The sequence below is a fragment of the Canis lupus genome, chromosome 18, assembly GCF_011100685.1.
Source record: "Canis lupus familiaris isolate Mischka breed German Shepherd chromosome 18, alternate assembly UU_Cfam_GSD_1.0, whole genome shotgun sequence".
NCBI classification, from domain to species: domain Eukaryota; kingdom Metazoa; phylum Chordata; class Mammalia; order Carnivora; family Canidae; genus Canis; species Canis lupus.
The window spans coordinates 23,385,074-23,407,332 of NC_049239.1; the positions used below are offsets into that span (position 1 = coordinate 23,385,074).

General features: G+C 41.8%; 1 protein-coding gene and 1 long non-coding RNA gene across 2 annotated transcripts in view; one reads left to right on the forward strand and one right to left on the reverse strand.

The window, feature by feature from the left end:
* Positions 1 to 15,174, reverse strand: part of SEMA3E (semaphorin 3E) — a 235,944-nt gene extending 220,770 nt beyond the window's left edge. Inside the window, exon 1 of the mRNA XM_038562847.1 lies at positions 15,058 to 15,174. Within this exon, the coding sequence (XP_038418775.1) occupies positions 15,058 to 15,172 (115 nt within the window). The 5' untranslated portion in view covers positions 15,173 to 15,174. The remainder of the gene's footprint in view (positions 1 to 15,057) is intronic.
* Positions 15,028 to 21,035, forward strand: LOC119864190. The gene is made up of 3 exons (XR_005373246.1): positions 15,028 to 15,146; positions 18,017 to 18,231; positions 19,026 to 21,035. It is a non-coding gene; the product is annotated as an uncharacterized LOC119864190 (long non-coding RNA).
* Positions 21,036 to 22,259: the final 1,224 nt, after the last annotated feature.

A 22,259-nucleotide genomic window follows, 5' to 3' on the forward strand; every position in this document is an offset into this window, starting at 1 on the left:
GACCATGACCTGGGCTGAACGCAAACGCTTAACTGACTGACCCACCCGAGGCGCCCGGATGTTGAGATTTCTTAAAATAAAAATAAAGATTTAAAAAATGGAATGGACTTCCTTATCAGGTAGTGAATTCCCTTTCCATGAGAGTGTACAAATTCCAAGTGATGATCATGTCTGACTACCTGTCCGGATGCCATGGATGTGATTAAATCACTAAAATTCCTATCTTTAAGAAAATTCTGTGATTCAAGTAAAATTCTATCAGCTTTTCTAAACTTCAGTCTTTTTCTAAGTGTTGATTTTCATTTTGAGTGGAATAAGATATATGAAATCCTACGTGTGGGGCGCCTGGGTGGCTCAGTGGGTTGAGTGCCTGACTCTTGGTTTCTGCTCAGGCCATGATCTCAGGGTTGTGAGATGCGGCCCTGCACCAGCCTCTGGAGATTCCCTCCCTCTGCCCCTCCCCACTATTTCATGTGCGCGTGCACGCTCTCTCTCTCAAATTAATAAGTCTTTTAAAAAAAAAGTCCTATGTGTGCAACATTGGTCTTAACTGCATAAGCATACTTTGTGTATTTCATCAGTTATTTCTCCCTCCCTTCTCCTCCTCACCCTCTCTCCTCTCACTCTACCCTTGCTTCCCAGTGCTCTCCACTGTTCCTTCCCTCCCCCTGAGAGTCTCCTTTGACTCTCCTTCTATCCAATGCTTACTTGGCATTTACTGTGCATCGGGCACTCTTCTAAATGAATTCAAATGCTCTTTCATTTAATCCTAATCACAATCAGTGACATAGGTGATATTTATTTTTCTTCTATTGAGTCAGAAAAAGGTTACATAATGTGTCCAGTATCACATGAATAAATTTGTTTCTGTAACGTTTGTTTTCCAAATGGTGCTTCAAAGTGGAAAAACTAACAGTGTGCAGAATGAACCAATTTGTCCGGAGCAGCCAGGTAGGAGAGTCACAGCCAGATGAAGAGAGCATTTCGGAAAAATATCATGTACCTCCTTTTTTTTTTAAAGTTCAGCAGAAGGAAAGATTATACAAATTAAATGAAATAATAAAGTTAGGAATGGACCCACCCAAAATTATTTAGATGCCAAAGTAAGCCAATCCCAGCTGTTATTCTTTGCTCTGGCTGCCATCCTCAGGGAGAGCAGTATGGGGGAGTGTGGGCAACCGGCTGCAGTAGCAGCTGGGTCTATTTGTTAAGAGGAAAAAAATAGTCAGTGAAGACAAAGGGAACTTGCGGTGGCTAGCAGTGTGAGTGGAAACTTGGAGCCTGGCTGGGGAACTTTAGAAGTATAATGCACCGGAACTGGGGGACAGAACTGCATTATTCCCCAAGCTTTTACAGGGGCAGCACTGCCTCCAGCAGTGCCTGTGCTAGCAAGAGTTTTATTCCAAGACAGCAAAACTTACCAGGGATCCGTTTGGTATACATTTACTCCTATTACCAGCATCTGGACATTGAAAAATAAAGTAATATCAAGGTCTGTTCTAACTAGGCCGTGGGTATGTATGAGCAGACTCACTGGACAAATGACATTCTAAGTTCCTGTTAAGCTCACCCATATAGGTGTGGAAATGCCTAGTCAACAACATTATGTATTCTAAAATACAACTGCACACAAAATCCTAGTATTTTATGCATTTTAATTCCCTTGAGACCAATATTATAAAAGGCATCTCATGTGTTTCTACTGCTTTATTTGCATGCAGATTTTCTCATTATTATTAATTTCCTAATCTTTCATTCTAATTCTTGTCTAATCTTATTGATTTTTAAGTCTTGAGACTTTCCTTTGTGTTCTCCAGATATGAAAAATTCTTTTACAGTCTTAAAATACATCAGACTTCACTTTGGGCATACACATTTTGGAGCAAGTAAAAAACATTTGGCAAAAAAATCTGTCAAAAGCAGTGCCCAGTACATAACTTTATCTTATTTCTGAGAAATATAATGACAAAGATATAATTACATTCTTTTAATTATAAGCATAATTGACTTAACTATAATATTTTTCTTCTTCCTGTGGTTATCTAAATGTTACAAGGGAATTTTGCTTCGGGGAATTACTAGAAAATCAAAGCATATTAATGTGTTGAGGTTTAAACATATTAACTTCTCATAATTGTAACAATATAGTAATTGATATTTTGAGGTGGCTCATAATATCCATTCTGATATTTCACGGTCCTAGCTTCTCTTTGTCTTCATTCTGGACAAATTACAAGGAAATATTTTGTGTTCCCTTACTAGCAAAAGGTGCAATTATATGGATAACTGAGTACATCAACTAAAATGATAACATTTGACTTTGAAAAAAGATATTTTTCTGTTTAAATTTTAAACATGGGTTGTATGGCTATTCTAAGAATATACCATATGGTTAACTCAAGTTTAAGCAGACCCTTAAATTGTCAGCAAGCTCAATATTCTAGTACCCGTTCTAAGCAATTATAAAGTATCTGTCAGATTATCATTCATCTGAACAGAAATATGTATAACATTCATGCATTGTGATAATGTCAAACTTGAAGTTTCTTCTTCCTTTTTTTCTTTTGATAAGAAAAAAATAAGCTCTATCAGTTTCATCAGTAATGATGAGTTATTTCAAAAGAAATCACTTTTATTTTCCATTACTTTCCACATTTTCTTTTAAAAATATATTATTTTTACCTTGCTTAAAATGATCCTACCTCCTATATATTTATTTTGACAATCTGACTTTAGTTTCTAAAAATAAAATAATCAGTTGCTTCCTGTTTCTATATTTATTTACTCCTTACAAGAGAAAGGGACAGTGACAAATGTGTGCTTTCTCCTTAATTAACTTTCACTTTTAACCTTTCTGTTTCTGTCCATCAATTTCTTCTTACAGATTAGGTGTGTTATATTTGAGTAATTAGTATGGTGCTAAACAAAACAAAACAAAACCTCAAGGATACCACGATTTAAAAATGTACTGTCAATTTTTGTTAGATAAAATCTTAATAAGATAAAATTTTTATTGGTTCTTTCTCAATTAACTTGGATTGGGAAATAAATTGAAAGCACCTTGCATATGCTAACTTTAACTATAAAACTTGTAAATATTGTTTATTTTTCTCACTATATTATTGCCTACAGCCATGCTTTTAAACCAATAAATCCACAAAACAAAGGCCACATAGTCAAATTATTCATAAACCAACCTTTGCACAGGAGTAAAGTGAGAAAAACAAAGCAAACATTCTTGCTTTTGTTCATTTAGAATATTCTTCAGAAACAAAGGTGTTGAGTAAGTTACTACCCTTTTATAATCTTGCCTTTGTTTTCTGCTTTGTTGCTGATTTCACGCATTCGTTCTCCGTCTCTCTTCATAGGTCGTCATTCTAGAAATGAATGCGATGCTACACTGGACACTGGAGATCACGACTGAAGCAAATGGGAAGAAAAGATGCTTGAAATGTGACATCGATCATGTAATGGCCCAGATGAATTCGAACCACACTCTGCAAAGCCTTAAACTGTGCCTTCCAATAATATACAGATATTTCCTGAAAAATTTTAAAGCAGTTCTGGATTTCTCTTCAAAGTTTTCAAAATAGAAGACCTGAGGCCAAAGTAGGGCCTGATGTTTTGGAGCACAGGCAGAGGAGAAGTATTCTCATCCACTGTCCGGACTTCTGAATGCTCCCTGTCAAGCCCTACCATCTTACTATGTGCCATCTGTCTTAGGAACCTATACAGATGTGGCATCCAACAAAAGTAGTCAGGTTGGCAACATTAATGTGAGTAAACATAACAATTACATTCTATACATTAAATGCAAATGATGAAATAAATTTATTAAATATCCAAAGTACACTAGCTTTCAAGGATTCAAACAATAAAATAATAAAATTGCCTTTAAAATTTTCAAAATTTACTTGTGAGTTTCTATTAATTCTCTTCCTCATGCTAAAAGTGAGAACTGCTTAAAGTCGTAGAGAAATAGGAGCAATTTAATTGAGCATGAACACAGAGCATTGTGTGTGGGAAAGCTATGAACACAGAACTCAGATATCCAAGGGTAACTGGGTTTCTAGGAGGACACAGCACATCATATGCAATGGGATGGTGGTGGGAGGGCAGCAGGAATGTTGGCAAGACAGGATCAGACATAGATGATATGTTCCTTCTTTCTTGCCCAGACTCCTCTTACTTATTTCTCCAAGACTGTGCTCTGGTTCCTTCTTCCAACCCCAGCCTTCCATAAGTTTTTTGTTTCTTTTTTTTTTTTTTTTTTAATTTTTATTTACTTATGATAGGCACACAGTGAGAGAGAGAGAGAGGCAGAGACACAGGCAGAGGGAGGAGCAGGCTCCATGCACCAGGAGCCCGACGTGGGATTCGATCCTGGGTCTCCAGGATCGCGCCCTGGGCCAAAGGCAGGCGCTAAACCTCTACGCCACCCAGGGATCCCCCATAAGTTTTTTGTGTTAACTTTCAGTAGAAAAAAAATCCTGCTCCATCATGACTTGTCTCTTCTTAAAAATGGCCCTTAAGATTCTCAGGAATAGTGTTTGAATAGAGGGGCTGTGTATGTGTGTATGTGTGTGTGTGTGTTTTAATAAACTTCTTATTTTACAATAGTTTCAGGTATACAGAAAAGTTGTAAAAATAGTGCAGAGAATTCCCATATACCTACACCCAATTTCCCCCATTAACAGCTTACATTAGTATGGTACACTTGCCACAATTAATAAACCAATACTGATCTGTTATTATTAACTAAAACTCACACTTTATTCAATTTCCTTAAGTTTTTAACTATTGTGGTTCCAGGATCCCAACCAGGAAATGCATCACATTACAAAACTGTGTTTTTTATTCTGAAATCCGTAGCATGACAGTCAATATCTGAAGCTTGGAAGGAGCTCAACAGGTAGTCATCAAATACATGAATGACTGAATGAGTATTTCTTAGAAAGATACAGAAGCTTCTGAATCCCTGAGGGGAAAGATCAGGAAATATAACAAAAAATGAAGTGGATCAAATATCTTTAGCCCAAGAAAATGTTTCCTTGAGGGAAGGAGTTCTGTAATTCTGGAATCTTACAAAATGCTTTTCTACAGTTCACTAGTATTAGATGTTTTTCTCATCTGAATTCAATGATACCATGATGTGTCACAATTTATATCATCAATAATCATTCACAGCAGATTTAATTTATATTTTACATATATAAAAATATAGATATATACATATATATCTAGTAAAAAAAATAGAGAGTGGTATAACATACTCATGAATTTAAGTATATTTACCAGGACCAGGGGTGTGATTTGGAAATTTGAATAAATGACACCTTTAACATAGGTGATGGACCTAATGGGGAAAAAACAATGAAAAAGTAATGTGAAAGTGAGGCTCCCTTGTAGGTCATCCCACCTGGGCCACCAAGTGTTTCTCCCACTCCAGCGGAGTGTGCACTGAGTCACCTGTAAGGGCTTGTTAAAACACAGCTTCCGATGCACCAGAATTATTGATGCAGAAGCTCCCAGGGGTGGCTGATGTTGCCAGTCTCTGACACTCTGCATAGCACCCCAATGCCTATCTCCTCTGGGACTCTAGTTCAGAAAAGGAACAAAAGGAAATCCCAAGTAAATTCATAGAAATTCAACTGAGCCTTCCATCAGGTGAATTTTTCAGCAGCAGCTCTACCTCTTAAAAAAGCTAAGCAAGCCTTTATAATTTTGTCTCTCTGACAACAGAGAAGCCAACAAAAGCCAACAAAAACAATAAAAAGTTAGTTTTGTTTTTATTCAATACATACTAAACACTTTAATTACTGGCTTTAAGAATGATCTGAGTATGTCATTTTATTCTATCCACAAGTCTTACCCCCAAAATAAACTAATTAACAAAATAAAATTACTCTTCTCAAAAATCTTAAAATGTTTAAAGGCAATTACAAAAACTAGGGAATATTATAAGCCATTACAACACAATACACCTTTCTATGATACATTTAAGTTTCCTACAATAATCTTATGAGATAGTGTGCATTAGTCCTTTGTAATTGCGGGAAAAGTAAGCCTCAGAAGTTCAATGATTTAGCAAGAATAACGTGGCATTAAATTGGATATATGTACTGTAGGTTCAAACCCAGGATTTCAAAATTGTGAGTCCATCCTTACTCTTTCCACTAGAACATACTGTTTCCTAATAAAAATTTTAGAAAGTATTGTGGAGAAATTATACACACTGGGAGGTCTAGGAAGGGGAGGAAAAGAGTTCTACAATTCTAGAATTGGAAAGGATCTTAGAAATCACATGGTCCATAATAAACTTTTGGACTCAGGGTTAGGAAAAAAGCAGTCAGGAGGCATGAATGGCCATATGCAATGCTGTCAGCACATTTCCTCTTTGGCTTTAGTTTCACAGTGAATCTTGAGCTTTGAATTTAAAGCCCTCCTCATTTTCCATCATCTCCTGGGAGGGAACTGGTCAGAAAGGAAAAGCTCAGTGTCCCTAGCTGACCTCTACTCTCCCCCTCATTCATCCTCATTTTCTTCGCTGCTGTTCTTTTCTGGTTCTGGAGTTAGTCTGGCTACCTGACATCACCACCGAGACTTATCCATAGGGGTGCTGCTCCTCTGCTCTATCCTGGGAACAAAAACCCTCTTTCTATTCTGGTTTCAATGAATTAAAACTTATAACTCAGAGAAAAGGAACCCAAATAGCCTAGAAATAGGCTTATATAAAGAATATTCTAGCTTACACTTAACCCAAGGGTAGCCAGAGAGCAGAAGGCAGGCATATCCCCTCCTGTTGAGTGCCATGATTCCTTCCCAGTCCAGCCCCACAGGCACAGTCACAAGGGGCCTTGGCAGCATCAGTTGCCCACTAGAAACACAGGCTAGACAAAGAGGACACGTTTTCCAGGTGGCTAGTAAGCTGTTTGTCTTCATATTTTATTATTTCCTATGTCATGAATTTCAACAAGTTCTGAATGCCTAATGAGTGTAATTAAACTTTCTTTAATTCAAAGATGCCTTTCTCTTCATTGAATTAGATCACAAAACTGAAACAAATATTGAAGGTAAATTGAGGACCAGTAGATATATACCATCCACTAAGAATGTTTTTATTCATTTTTGGCCTAAGATAGAAGTAAAAATAATCTATCTTTGAAAAAAGGCAGAGGAGGAGGAAAAGAAGGGGAGGGGTGACAGCAACACAGTGGGGGTGATCAAAGAATGAACTGATAAGAGAAAAAATGGGAGGAGTGTGTAGTAATCACCCAGGAAAGACAAATGCAGCAAAAGGTAAACTGAGAAGAAAAGGAAGAAGAAGAAGAAGAAGAAGAAGAAGAAGAAGAAGAAGAAGAAGAAGAAGAAGAAGAAGACGACGACGACAAAGACAAAGACAAAGACAAAGACAAAGACAAAGGAGGAGGAGGAGAACCACCATCACCATCACACCACCACCACCACGATTTGATAATAAATGCACAAATCTGGCTAACACATCCGGAGGATGCCTGGAGGCTCTGCTGCTTCCCTACAGTTCAGCCCTGGGAGGAATGGAGGGCAACAGGGAGAGAGAGCCCTGGCCTTCTCCTAATGCAGGTCTTACCAACGGAGCGTTTCCTTGGTACTCCTCACCCCACCCCCCATCAGACTCTCCTTTTAAAAACATAGCTCTGCATCATTTTGTTTTCTTTATAACCCACTCAATGAGCATTACTGAACACCTCCAAGAGGTCAGGAATCGGGCCCTCCACCAGCTGCCTTACCTGTTTGTCCAGGAGAAGGGAGAATGGAAAGCTTTCTTTCGCTTTCAGCACAAGCAATACCTGCCAGGCTGATAGCTGCCTATAGGACACTTTTGTTTAACTTTTGACGGTGTTAAAAGTGCTCTTAGTGATATTAGTTCTAAGTGCTTTACAAAGCGAGGTCTACAGCGACCTTTGTCAGTAACTTAAGTTTGTTCTGTGGCTTTGGTCTGCTGTCACCAAGGTGCCATCAGGTGAAGTTTCAACTGTCCTCTTTCTTTAAGTTCCAACTTTCCAATTAATTCCTTATACTATCAAAAAATAGTAATTCTACAGTGATTAAAAAACATGAGAGATGCCAATATCCCTTCTTCCTTCCAATCACCCACCCCAACGAGAGCTGGATTTCATGAACCGAAATCTTTGTGTTCAAGTCAAAAACTAAACGATTAAGGATTCTCCCTTATTTTAAGTTAGAAGTTAATCATTAACTCGTGATGGCTTTTAGAATTAAAAAAGGGAACCAGGATAGATGAATGCTCTCAGAACTTCTTCTGATTTACTGAATAACCTCTGAGAAGCTTCCTGTCCTCAAGTATTTGCCACGCTAATTTGCATTCTCTTGTGCAATTCCTTCAGGCTACTGCAATTACCTATTACTCCATTTTACAGATAGGAAAATTCATAATCAGAAAAGATAAGGACCTCGGGATAGTATAGCCAAAGGCAAGATTCACATCCAGCATGCCTCATCCAAAGTCTAGAGTTTTAGGCCAATGAAAACAGAATGTGAGAGTGTTTTGTAATACGTGGCCCACGCTATCCTTCTTCGTGTACTGTGCCGAGGCCATGTAAGTCCTTGCACAGAGAGCAATAAGGGCTGAGGGGTTAGTCACCAGCAAGAGAAATGGAGATACATTTCTAAGCCCCAGAAATGAGGCAAGTCATGGGTTTCTCTTTCCCTTTTCAATACTTGCAGAGGCAACATTACCAGGGCAATAGAGCCATGCAGTGGCATTGCCCTGAATCAGACATTAGTACTGAGGGAGGCGGAGAATTTCTTGAGTCATCAGTTGCCTTGGCCATCACCAGGGCTATATATTTGAGGTCAAGCCATCAATTCCACAGACAGACACTTCTGTCCCTGAAATCAGCACATTCTTTGCAAGAAAATGTTCTGTCAATATCAGAGACCATAACGCTGGGTTCCAATGTGGCATTCATACATCCTTTTCATTCATAGTCCAGCAAATCCAGCCTATAAAATATTCAGTCTTGTCATTCTCATCCTTACCACGAGCACAAAGAATAATGCTTAAGTCCAAGAAATAACTAATGACATTGATAGTTTCTCTTATGCTTCAAATGTTATTTAAAACCATGCTGAGAAAAAATCACTATTAAAATAACCACTGTCCTTTGTATAGTTTATGTAGTATTCCCAAGGTGGTGCTAAGAGACTATGACCAACATTTAGCCCTGCTTACTGAAACTAAGAAAATAATCTAAATCTTTACTCTGCACCTTTTGGAAAATGTTTTAATGGTGTGATTTCCTTTTGTTTTATTTTCAAGTCTCTGAGGCTGACCTTACGAGACCACTTTAACACTACGGTGGCTATGGATAAAGGGGCATGCATGCATGCAAAGTGCCATTTCTGGATTCCTGCAGACTAAATTCCTCTACTAAACCACAGAAGAGTGTTACACACAAAGATAAAGGAATAAATCTTTGCATGCTCCCCCACTAAGAACTCCCAACAACGATTCTGGTAGATATCTTTGGAGAAATAAAACCGAGTCTGTAGATGGCTAACAGTAATTTCCACCAGCAATGACCAATTTGATGTTTGGTTCTTCATCATGTGGTCATAGAACTGAGGCCACCAAGTTGATCTCATCCCAGAGAGACTCCCTCCATGAAATCACCTCAGGCTACATGACAAATCTGACATAGAAAGCAAAGTAATAAGAGGGCTATAAATTTTTGAAAGAATATTCTACGGAGACAACACTACTGCATATATTTAATAGTCACAAACAAGCATTGTTCTATATTATATACAGGACACACTCCTTATAAGAAATGGTTTTATGCAACTAAATTATTTTTCAGTTTAAAATTGGCCCAGTCCATTTATACATTCCATTTGCTGCTTTGGCTGGTTCTGACCTGCCCTCATCCTATCCACTATACTAAAGGCCAAGAGTTTTCCCAGTGTAACACCCAAAATCCAGATAAGGACGAAATAATTCCTATTGAGTCAAGGACTTCAGTATACCCCTATGCACTTCTGCGACACGTGGGCAGTATTTGTCTCTAACAAATATAAAAGTACGAAGGACAGCACCATCCAAAATCCTTACATGGGCTTCCTCTACAGAAAGTATATTCTCAGTAAACTAAACTCAACAAAACAGACTGGAATTCCTTTCATCTTACCCAGTGTTTTTAATTTAATATAAACTGTTTCTTAATAAATCCACCACTTAATTCGCACTGACTCTCCCTGATGGAGACCTGGCATGAAGGTTTGTGTTTACTCCTGGGTCCTATTTAACTACTTTCTTCATGAATCATGCCTTATGACCAGTTTTTATTTATTAACTACGCAGGGATGTGTGACTAATGTCACTATTGATAATACCGAGTGACTGGCTGAGCTATGAGCTGGGTCAGGAAAAACTGGCTTAGTCACTGTCTCTTTTTTTTTATTTGCTCTGGGTATGAAATAAATATCACAGCTTCCAGGATGATCATTTAAAACTTTCAGTTCTTACTGCGTTCTTCTACAATTCTATCTCAATTTTCTTTCATACAAATTGGGGAAAAAATATGAAGGGTGTGGTATAAAGTGAATATATGTAATTAATTGATATACTACACACACTACTAAAGCCAAACTATTGGCCATGAATCTTGGAAAAATGCACAGGTGATGCGATTATCTTCTAAATTATTATAACTAGAAGCCAGAGGTATGGAAGATGGGATTTGGAATGAATGCCACCTGTCAGGATAAACCATACATTTTATGCTAATTAAGACCAACTTCTTCTGTCTTCTATATTAACATTATCCTAGCATTACTGATATCCAAACTCATGCCAGTCTCAAAGATTTTTTTCTCTTTAGGACATGTTTCCTTTTAATGTTCTCAATTTATGTCAGTCTTTAGGAAACAGTAATAAAATAACTTTTAGGTTATAAAGTACTTTCAGTTTTGTTGTTTCATTTGATTCTCTCAAAAAGCCAGGAAGATATACGGGGAAAGCACCCACCGTTACTATCCCTATTCTCAAATTAAGGAAATTGAGGCATAATTACCATTAGTGTAAGTGGAAGGGCTAGAACTGGAGTAGAGACCTCGGACTCTAAACCCTGACCTCTCTGACCTCTCTGAACTATGACAAATCTGTTCTTCATTGGTCATATCTAAATACAGAGAGACTAATACTCTTTATCCTACTTTTTATACATATAAATAGATAGATATTCAGTGCTCAAATCTACATCCATAATGTCAATATATTTTAGGAACATTCTTCTGCCATAATTATGCCTTTACTTCACTATCTCTCCACCAACATCCTCTGATTACAGAGCCATTCTCCTTGGCTTCTGTGATTGTCATTCTTTACTGGGGCTTTGATTACCTGCCTCATCTGCCAAACTCCCTTGACTGAATTTCTGGGGTTTTCCATGTACATTGGGATTTCTTCTTTGACAAGAGGCCTTGCTCATTTGTTTTTTGTTTTATTTTTTCTTTGAACTCCATTATCAGGAGGGTTATTTTTGCCTTCCCTGTAACCTCATTAATGCAGGATGGTGAGAGGTAAGGAGAGAACAGACCATCAAAAGGGCGAAGTGGCTGAATGTAGTACGACACTACTCCCTTTATTCTCGCTTTCCTTCATCTCTGTCATAAGGATCATGGCTATTTTTCAAGGAAATACTTGGGTAGAATATTATCAACTTTAGTTAATGACACCAACATTATCCTCTGTAGGGTATTGGCTCCAAAGTTGGCTATAATCCCTAACTGTTCATAAACCCTTAAGTACTTCCCTGGTGCCATTAATGTCAACTCCAATCTTGACTGAAAAGTCTTACAAGGCAGGACAGCATCTTCCTATTTTTTTTTATCTGTTAACCCAATTTGTCTTATACCTATAAAATACATTAAAAGATACATGCATTGCCTCAACAAGAGTAAGTATCTCATAGCTTTATCCGCTTGGCTTGCTCTCAGCATATTTGCCTAACATTGGAACCGAGCGGATATTCAGTCAGAAGAGGGAGGAGTTCAGCACTATCCCGCTGCAGACGGAAGGCAGTGAGAAATAAGCAAGAAGATGATCTATATCTGATACCAGCTTTCTACCTTGTCTCCCTCTTCTAGATCTTTTTTCCCCTTTTAGCTCTAATGGTCTCTCCTCCTCTTAAACTCTCTTTTTAGAACATGCCACTTGCAGACATAGAGAAAGATGGAGAAGAGTGAAGAGAGCAAGTCATGGGTATTTTTATATAATTTAGCTCAAACTTTGTATTTGACACTGAAACTTCTGCTTCCCTTTTGGGAAGAGACACTAGGCTTGTGGTCTCAAGTGCCATCTTGATAACAGAGGAGACCACCTCCAGGGAGCCTACTGGATTACCTGCTGAGGGTTAGGCAGCAGTTCAGAGGTGTTACATTATTTATATCCAGTGCTCCTGATTTTTTTTAAGGATTTTATTTATTTATTCATGAGACATGCAGAGAGAGAGAGAGGCAGAGACACAGGCAGAGGGAGAAGCAGGCTCCATGCAGGGAGCCCCATGTGGGACTCCATCCCGGGACTCCAGGATCACACCCTGGCCCGAAGGCGGCGCTAAACCGCTGAACCACCCGGGCTGCCCAGTGCTCCTGATTTTGAAGGACCATGTACTCATTCATACTATCAATCAACTAACTTGACCCATTACCAAAATTTTACCATTTCTGGCATCATTTAAGATAGCAAAAGATCATGCTCTGAAATATTTTCCCCCTAGTCTTTGGATACCGCTCAAAAGTCCACTGAAGTCCAGAGTGTACATCATAAACAGGGACAGTGTATGGTGGGCTGATGGGGCTTCTGCTCTCACTGAGGCACCTGCGGCAGGCAGGCCTTTGCTGCGTCAGGCTGCATCGCTGGTGTGATCTCCTGGCTGACTTTGCTAGCTGGCTAGCCTGCACAAGTGAGAACAGTCTATTTTCAGGTAGCTATACGCTGCCTTTCTATAGAAGCACGACACCCAGCATTTCAGCCAGTGCCATTAAATGAAAAGGTTTAGAAAAACCAAAGGGAAATCTTTTGTGGTAGTTTTCAGTCCAGTGTACACACAAAGACCAGCAGTTCTACTCCCACATTGTTTAACGCAACGCATAAACCCACAACATCTTTAGGAAAGATGTAATGGGAAAAAAAAGAGGGATGTAGTGAAGGCTAAGTCTGATGACAGTACTGTGCATGGCACTTAGATGCATGAGAGAAGTTTTGGGCTGCTCTGACCGAATCACAAGCTCTCTCATGAAATACTAAAAGGAGATATCTTGGAAAATACCCTAATATGGAACCACTGAAAACAAGTACCCTAATGATTTGGTATAACAGGTCAATACCGGGTAGAATGGTAGCTGGCCAAAGCTGGCAGCTGATCCACTTGTCTACAGAAGGAAAACGGTCCATCTATTACGTTCTTTTTCTGCCATGCCTTTTTGTCCATAACTCATCCCACCAAATTTTTACATTTTGATATATTTGATCAGACTTCTTAGAAATATGCATTTTGATACATACCACGATGCATCTTCCCAATTCCAAAGATCTGTGCTGATGCTATGTACTCTCTTTCAAACTCCTTACAAATTTGGTGTCAGTGTGTCTTAAACTTACCTCCTGCAGAGAGCTATAGGAAATCTATTTAAATGAAGAAAGTATTCATAGAGTTTTAACTCTTCTGAAAACGAGAAATTTCCATAGTCAAAACCAACTGATGATTGTCCGACAAAACCAAAAACCGATCCATCATGTCATGTACGAGTGAGGCTTCCCGTTTTGTTTTTCTTTCTGGTAAAGACTGCATCTATGCTTCAGAAACACAGGTTTCTGTTCTTTCTACCATGGGCACAATTTTACAGCTCACACAATTAAGACAAGGTTCTCAGGGAATTCTTGCAACTGTTGTCTGTCTCAGTGATTGGTGATAATAAATACTTCTGTCTGGATAATCTATTCCAAATCACTTCTAGGTCAGTAGTCCCTTTCTCTGTACGCGTGGGTTTTGTTTGTTTGTTTGTTTGTTTACAGGAAAAATCCCCAAACCCATTCTCCACTGGCTTTTACTGGTCCTGATGCAAAAGCTATCTTTTGATAACTTATTTATGACCAAATGCTGCTTTCCAAGACATGGCTACAGAATAAAATATTTAAGCACTTTCTGACAGATCTTCAGTGAAGCAATACGAATTTACATTAAAAGAAGAGATGCCAGTGAACGGTACCTTAATGCTTTAATCGATATAAACCAGCTTACCGGCACTGCTAATAGACTCTGCCTATCTTTTTCTCCGGACATGAAAGAATCTTAATGACCGGTTCAACTAAAAACCTAATTTCTGTGAGTCGCTCGTCATTTTGGTTCCAGGGTGACGACTGTCGCGGGTTGCCCTCTTGCTCCGTGTCCCCTCCTGTCACCCCAGGGCGGGCAGCGCGCCGCAAGCCCACCGCCCCGGTGCCGGGCGCTCGCCCCGCGGCGTCCAGGTGCGCACGTGGTCGGCGGCCCTCGGGCTGCCGGGCTCCGTCCGCGTGGGGCGCCCTGCACCTGCCCCGCGCCCGGCCGCGGCCCCGGGGGGAGGACCGGGGGACCGGGGGACCGGGGGACCGGGGGACCGGCTCTTCCGCGGCGGGACCTGCCGTCCCGGGGCGAGGGGCGGCGGGGACCGGGGGGGAGGGGACCGGCTCTCGGGTTCTCCGTCCGCAGGACCTGCCGTCTCGGGGCGCGGGCACCGGGGGGACCGGAGGGGGGACGGGGGACCGGCGGGACCGGCTCTCCGGCAGCAGGACCTGTGGTCCCGGGGCGAGGGCGAGGGCGGCGGCGGCGGGGACCGGGGGGACCGGGGGGTCCGGAGGGGGGGAGCGGGGGACCGGCTCCGTCTCGGCCCGCAGGACCTGCCGTCCCGGGGCGCGGGGCCGGGGCGCGGGGCGCGGGGCGCGGGGCCGGGGCGGCGCTCAGGCCTGGGGCGTCCCGGGGCCGCGTCCGGGGCAGGGCGCGCGGGGCCGCCTACCTTTCTGTGACAGCCGGAGGCGCGGGTGCGCGGCGCCGGTCGCGTGTCCTCCCGGCCGCGGCTGCAGGAGGTGCCCGCACAGGAGCCAGGTGAGCAGGCTGGCGGCCCGGGCCATGCCGCGGGCGGGGTGCGGGGTGCGCGGGGGGTGCGGGCGGTGCACGGGGGTGCGGGGGTGCAGGGGGCGCACGGGGGGCGCAGGGGGCGCGGGGGTGCGGGGCGCGGGCGCGGTCAGCAGGGGGCACGGCCGCCCCGGGCCACGCGCCAGGCCGGGCTGCGCGGCGCAGAGCCCCCGGGCTGCGGGCGGCCGGGCGGCGGCGGGGGGCGGGGGGCCATGGGGGGCTGCCGGCCGCGTCCCGTCCGCGCGGCCCCGGGCTCGCTGCTCCTCGAGTCGCTCGCGCAAGCGCTTCCCTCGGAACCGGCCCCGGAGCACACGCGCTGCCCTCCGCGGGGCTGGGCGCCCACGGCCCGCCGCTCCCCACCTGCCCCCGCCGAGCGGCGCCCGGAAGGGCCGTGCCCCGGGCGCGGGGGGCGGGGAGGGGGGCGCGGGGAGGGGCGGGGAGGGGCGGGGGGCGCACCCGCGAACTTCAGGCGGGGCCCACGGGGGCCCGGGGGTGGTGGGCGCGGGGGGCGGGGACGCGGGGGGCGGGGAGGGGCGGGGCGGGGGCGCAGGGGGCGTGCGCACCCGCGAAGTTCAGGCGGGGCCGAGCCCACGTGCGCCGCGCGGGGGGCCCGGGGGGGGGGGACGCGGGGGGCGGACGCGGGGGCCCGGGGCGGGGCGGGCTTTGAAACGCTCACTCCCCAGGATTAGCCCTTGAATTCATTTTAGTCCTTTTTAAATCATTCACTTTACCTAAATGCAGTCTAAATCATCCATTTGTCACCATCCAGCACCCAAGTTGATTTTTTGCAGTTTCCACGGAAATCGTATTTTTTTTCGCCTTGATGACCTTTAGGAAAAAAAATACATCTTAGAAATGCTATTTTCACCTCTTGGAAGAAAACTACGTTTCAAGAGCCTGAAAAAAAAATTCACCTGTGATTGTTTCATAAATGTGTTAGTACTAAAAAATTATTCTACTTAGGCAAGTCCTTCAAACCAATTAAAAGCAAATGCTTCTTCTTCTTTTTTTTTTTTTTTTTAGCAAGTCATAAATTTCAGCCCCAGTTTAAGAATACATTTTGAAGTGATTTCCTCCTAGGTAAGGTACCAACGGAAAAGTGGAGGGTCTCTATGTGACAGATCCAGGGAAAGCAGGTATTGGAAGATTCGGGATGTGAAATTCTCCTGCTGTGCACTCTCGAATTTATTTTCCAAGACACTATGTTTGTGTAAATAAGCTTAACACAGTAGGTCAACTTTACAATCTACTTTCAATCAATCTCAAAAACTAAACCAAACACTCTGTAGCCCGTTGGCATGGAAATGAATGTCACTATTTTAAGTTACCAATAAACTGGAATAGGTATTTGATTTGATGGTTGGGAGCTAAATGGCAAACAAATGATTTCAGCTATAACTTTCCTTATTGTTTTTAAATGATACTGTTAAGGCCACTTCTTGAGAAGTATGTGTTTAAAATCATATGATTATAATGAGAAGATAATGCAGGTTACACTGATATTTTGCATTATATATAAGCAAATGTAGAGCCAGGCATTATCTACCCATTTTCCTAGGCATGATATGCTCTATTACAAGCAGAGTATATTTTAGTAAAATGTAAATGTCACTGGATATTATAAATAATTAGATTTCCAAGGGCTACAAAAGATAACAAACTCTAAACATTATTTAACAGTAGAGTAACATGAAGTATTTAGACACTTTTAACCTGGGGTGGTCTCTGTAGGCACTTGCATATTTTAAAAGCCAGTCTGATGAGCTACAGACCTAAAGGTAGCTCCAAGTGTGATATGCTGTACCTTTGGAATCCTCTTTGACTCTCTTTCAGAATTGAAGTAACTAGAAAGTAAATAGCAGCTTTTATATGTGTTATCTAATGGTAGGATTCCAGGAAAAGTAAATGTAGCGCATATAACTTTTATTACAAATATATGGCTCGTCTCAAACAACTGAAATTCCACTTAAGATTGTGCAGTGCCTGTTCTAACTCTAGTAGGGACATGAGGCCGTGTAAGACGTTACAGCCATTTTATTAGGATACGAAATTCATACCATTAATGTCTATGAGACAATAAATGTCACGCATGTCAGTTACGTACGTACAAGCCACATAGTGAGATTCATCTTCAGTGTTACGTGTCACCCGTCAGGTCAGGTTAGCGCACGGTGACGGATACACCAGATTAATGAGCTCCTCTGGTTTCTCAAAATGTGCTTTGGTTTATCCTTCGGTCAGCAACCTCACTGCTCACCCCTTTAGCTCCTCTGTATGTCCTCCTATCTTCCTCTCTAGTGTATGATCTAAAGATGAGGCCGAAAGGAAAAAACAAAATTATTAAAAATTCTGAACATCCATAAATGACCATAGTGTCAGCTGCCCCCATGTGTTTTTAGCCACTATCAATGGAATAAAGAGCCTCGGACACCAAAATCAGTCATTTGCATCATGAAATAAAATCACAAGAACCCTCAGGAGCAGGGTCACCACATAATTTATCATACAAACAAGACAGCTTTTAAGAGTAAATCACATGCAAACCAAGAACATCATGACAAGTCACTCTTCCTGGAAGAGATTTCTAGGTACCCTTGGGAAACATGGCAACAGAAAAAAAAAAAATTAAATAACAAGACTGACCTGCCACCAGTGCTGAATGAATAGCTTCAGTGAACTGAAGAGCTTTGGGACTAGCAACAGTATCTGTTGGTGCTATTAGCTTTAATTTGAGAGGAGCTAAACTGCCAGTTTGAATAGCATTAGACAACATGGAAAGCCAGGTAAGAAGGGAAATGGCAATTCTTTATTTTTTAAAAAAACATTTCTTTCTTTTAAAGAGAAAAGAAAAAGAGAGAGTTCACACAAGTGGGGAGAGGGGCAGAGAGAGAGAGTGAATCTTCCAGCAGACTCCTCACTGAGCTAGGACCCCAACCCAGAGGCCTGTCTCACCACCCATGAGATCACAACCTGAGCCAAAGCAGAGCCAGACGCTTAACCAGCCAAACAGAGCCAGCCACCCACCCAGGCACTATGGGAAATGCCAATTCTGAAGGTATTGCTTGCCAGGCCCAGTGTTTCATTCCCAAACCTTAACCCTTTGTTGCTAGGGTCACACCGTAGTGGTGAGGGGGAAGGGAGAGGGTGGGGGAAACGGAGTACTCATCAGAATTTCCAGGCTCCCACTTGGTGGCTCCTGTCACTGGTTCTCCACTTAATAGCAGAAGAGCAACTGGCCTCTGAAATAATCCTTCCCAGTATGTGGTCCCAGACACTCTGCTGCTCAATCACACAGGGTATTTGCTAAAAGAACACATTCCTGGGCCCCACCTGATAGTCCCAGCTTGCCTAAAGTCGTACATACTAAAATTTGACTTTTACAATGGTTCCTTTAGGTCAGTGTTGTTAAAACATTAGACATCTGTTCGCTGCTCTCATCATTTTTTTTTATCACAATCGCATAGTGTTTGCAATTAAAATTTAGCTTAAACTCATATAAAATGAAATCATTACCTCATGGGCTTGATATGCTGCCTATGTTTTTCAAACACACGTGAAACCTAACAAAATTTGTAAAAGTTTGTCTCTGCACAGCTTCAAGTTATCTCACGTACTATGGGAGGCAGTACTAATGCCCCCAGGCAATATCCCTTCTTTCTTTCCTTCCTACCCAGGGAAGATAGGAGGTGTATGCGAGAGAGAGTGGGTTTCCCAACCCCTTGGCACTTACGTGAAGCCATTTGGCAACTTGTGACCGCCAAGTAAATGTGCTACATCTGCGCTGAGGCAGTGGGATGCTCCGGATGCAATTCTTCTGTCTCCTTTTTTTTTTTTTTTTTTTTTTTGCAGGAAAGGAGAAGATCTTACACTGAAAGGGTGAAACTGTAAGACAGAAGCATCTTGGATTATTGAATCATCACACTGGGGACAGCTGCCCTGGAAGCTTCCCCAGGCCCGCAGCAGTCTTCACGTGAACAGGGACCAAAGCTGTGTCCTCTGTGTGGCCTCCACAGCAGGGCACAGCCTCTAGATGCACAAACTGCACCTCCTGCGCTCTGGGAAATGTGCTCTGGGACAAACACGGCATCAGTGAGGCACTGCTACTCCTTTCCTTGCTCTCTGCCACTAAGGTTTACCTTAGCAGGACTTAACTAATATATGGGGCGCCTGGGGGGTTCAGCGCTTGAGCATCAGCCTTTGGCTCAGGTCGTGACCCCGGGGTCCTGGGATCGAGTCCCACATCGGGCTCCCCACCTGTTTCTCCCTCTGCCTGTCTCTGCCTCTTCTCTGTCTTTCATGAATAAATAAATAAAACCCTTGAAAAAAAATAAAAAGAACTTACTAATATATCCAGTAAGAGATGTGGATACCGCAGGCTAAGAAATAAAGTAAATCCCTATGGCCCTCTTAGATAAAATAGGATATGCCCTTAGCTTTTCCAACTGAACTCTGTACACAAAAGTGATGTCATAAGCAGTATTTATAGGTGAACAGTCAGTACTACGGTTTAAGAACATTATGATTAAAACCATTAATACATCAAAGTATCACAACAGCAATGATGATGATCCTTTTAGGAACTAAAGGTAAATTTTCTCTCGGGTGGTCATGGCATTTCAGGTTCACTAATCCTCCTTCTACTCTTGCTAACCCTGCTATCTGGAGCATCTCAAATGTCCCACTGATACGGCCTGCCACGGCTGCAGCTGCTGCCATCATTACTACTGGCTTTTACGGGCCAACGTTGCTGATGCATTTGCTGGTTGGTCAGTGCAGATACCTTATGCTGCAGACCCTGCGAGAGTCCCAGAAGTCTGAATTGGCTGTTTCCTACATTCTGTGATTCAAGTCGATGAGAAAAAATGGACAACCAAATTATTTTTGTATGTTGTCAAGAATAGTCCAAAGAGTCCATCCCATCAATAAGACCCATCCGGGACCCATTGCAGTCACTTCCTGGAAGAGGTTTGGTTGATGTCATTCTCATGTCATCATTTAGATCGCTAACAATTCAATGGAGTGGCTTTTCTTTTTTGCTATTTTGACCAGGTATTCTAAAACAAGACAAAACAACTTCAAAATTTAAACAAAAATTATATTTTATAAAATTTCGAATTCCTTGTTTCTGACTTACTCTAATTTTGTTTTAAGCCCTTGACCATGAAGAAAAGCAGTAAACACATGGCAAGTCAAGTATCAGCTTTAACTGATTTTAATCAAAGTGTAGTGATGGCTCTCATGTGCTCTTTATGGCAAAATAAAATTATTGTGCATTAACTTGAAAATATTTAATTTGTAGGTCCTGAGAGGTCTCCCTATAGTCCTCCTTATGAGTTATGGAGAATTCCTAAAAAAAGCAGAGCTCGCTCCAACCAGTTGCTATAAAAAATGTAATAGAAACTTCCTTAAAAAAAAAAAAAAGAAACTTCCTTAATATATTGTAATTTATTGATTTATGTCTGTTGGAATGAATATTTGTGAGTTATTGGCGCCAATGTTGAATTGTTAGTAATGTATGACTAGTGTCTGCAACATCTAACACTGCACTTCAAACTGATTCCATCAATGGAATTAAAATAATAATAAAATGTAATGTAATGATAATGTTAATTTATTGTTTCCCATATATGCTAGGCACCTTGTAAGGCACATTCCTATAAAATCCAGTTGAACCCAAATAATAGCCCCGTGCAATAGATACCGTTTTTATTGTCATTTACCTGTAAGAAAAATCTGGGACTAGATGCCAAATAAGTTGCTGAGGTGGAACACTGATAAGTGACAGAACCACCATTTTATTTTATTTTATTTCATTTTATTTTTTTTAACATTTTATTTATTTATTCATGAGAAACACAGAGAGAGAAAGAGAGAGGCAGAGTCACAGGCAGAGGGAGAAGCAGGCTCCATGCAGGGAGCCCGATGTGGGACTCAATCCCTGGGTCTCCAGGATCACGCCCTGGGCCGAAGGAGGTGCTAAACCACTGAGCCACCTGGGCTGCCCTATTCATTTAAAGATTGTATTTATTGGGGCAGCCTGTGTATCTGTGTCTCTCATGAATAAATAAATGAATCCTTAAAAAGAGATAAAATAAAGACTCAAGGTAGTTGGTGCTTCAGTGGACAACAGCCTCTGGGACTGAACCTGCCAGATAAAGCCCTCCGTCTGAGGTTGTGGCAGGTAGCAGAGCACACTTTCATTCCACTTCAGGTTACAGTGTCCAGCTGCCCAAGTTTTAGCGACCTGTTTAGTTGACTAGATCTTGCCTCTGCAGGCTGTTAGCTTTGTCTTCTTACCTTGGTAATCAGGAATACTCTGGAGCTAAACACGGTGGGCCAAATTATTAAAGAATAAATCTGTAAAGGACCTAAACAGTTTTTTTCTAATAATCTTTATTCTATAATGAAAAATACAGTAGTAGTACAATAAAAAATTGTTTTTAAAAAATTGTCAAGTAATAGTTATTCATATTGGTGGAAATATATTTACATATATGTGCATTCCCACACACATATTTCTAGTAACAGTTACAGGAGACGAACAACGTTTCCAAGAAAGGATTTAAGGGTAATAAATCACTTATGAATGGTGGCTGATGTTTATATGATTTTGTCCAAAAGAGTCCAACATTTTCAAACAACATTACCACTAATGTACCTAAACCAAAGACAACACTTTATACTCAGTCCACCTAAGAAATGGACTCAGTATGAGACCAATAATAAGTGCCATAAACTACTTAAAGAAGTTATCCCTCCACTGGCATCTTTAATCTCATTCTAGAATTTAAGACTACTTACACTTTTTGTCTTCCAGGCAAGAAGTGATCTAATTGTTTTAAGGTCAGTTTCTGGACTATTTACTTTTTTTTCAAAAAGGAGGAAACTGGCGGAGGGGGGGGGGGGGTCCTGAGTGGCTCAGTGGTTGAGCATCCGCTTTCCACTCAGGTCATGATCCCGGGGTCCTGAGATCAAGTTCTGCATCAGGCTCCCTGGAGGGAGCCTGCTTCTCCCTCTGCCTGTGTCTCTCATGAATAAATAATTAAATTTTTGAAAAAAAAAAAAAAAAAGGAGAAAAGGGAA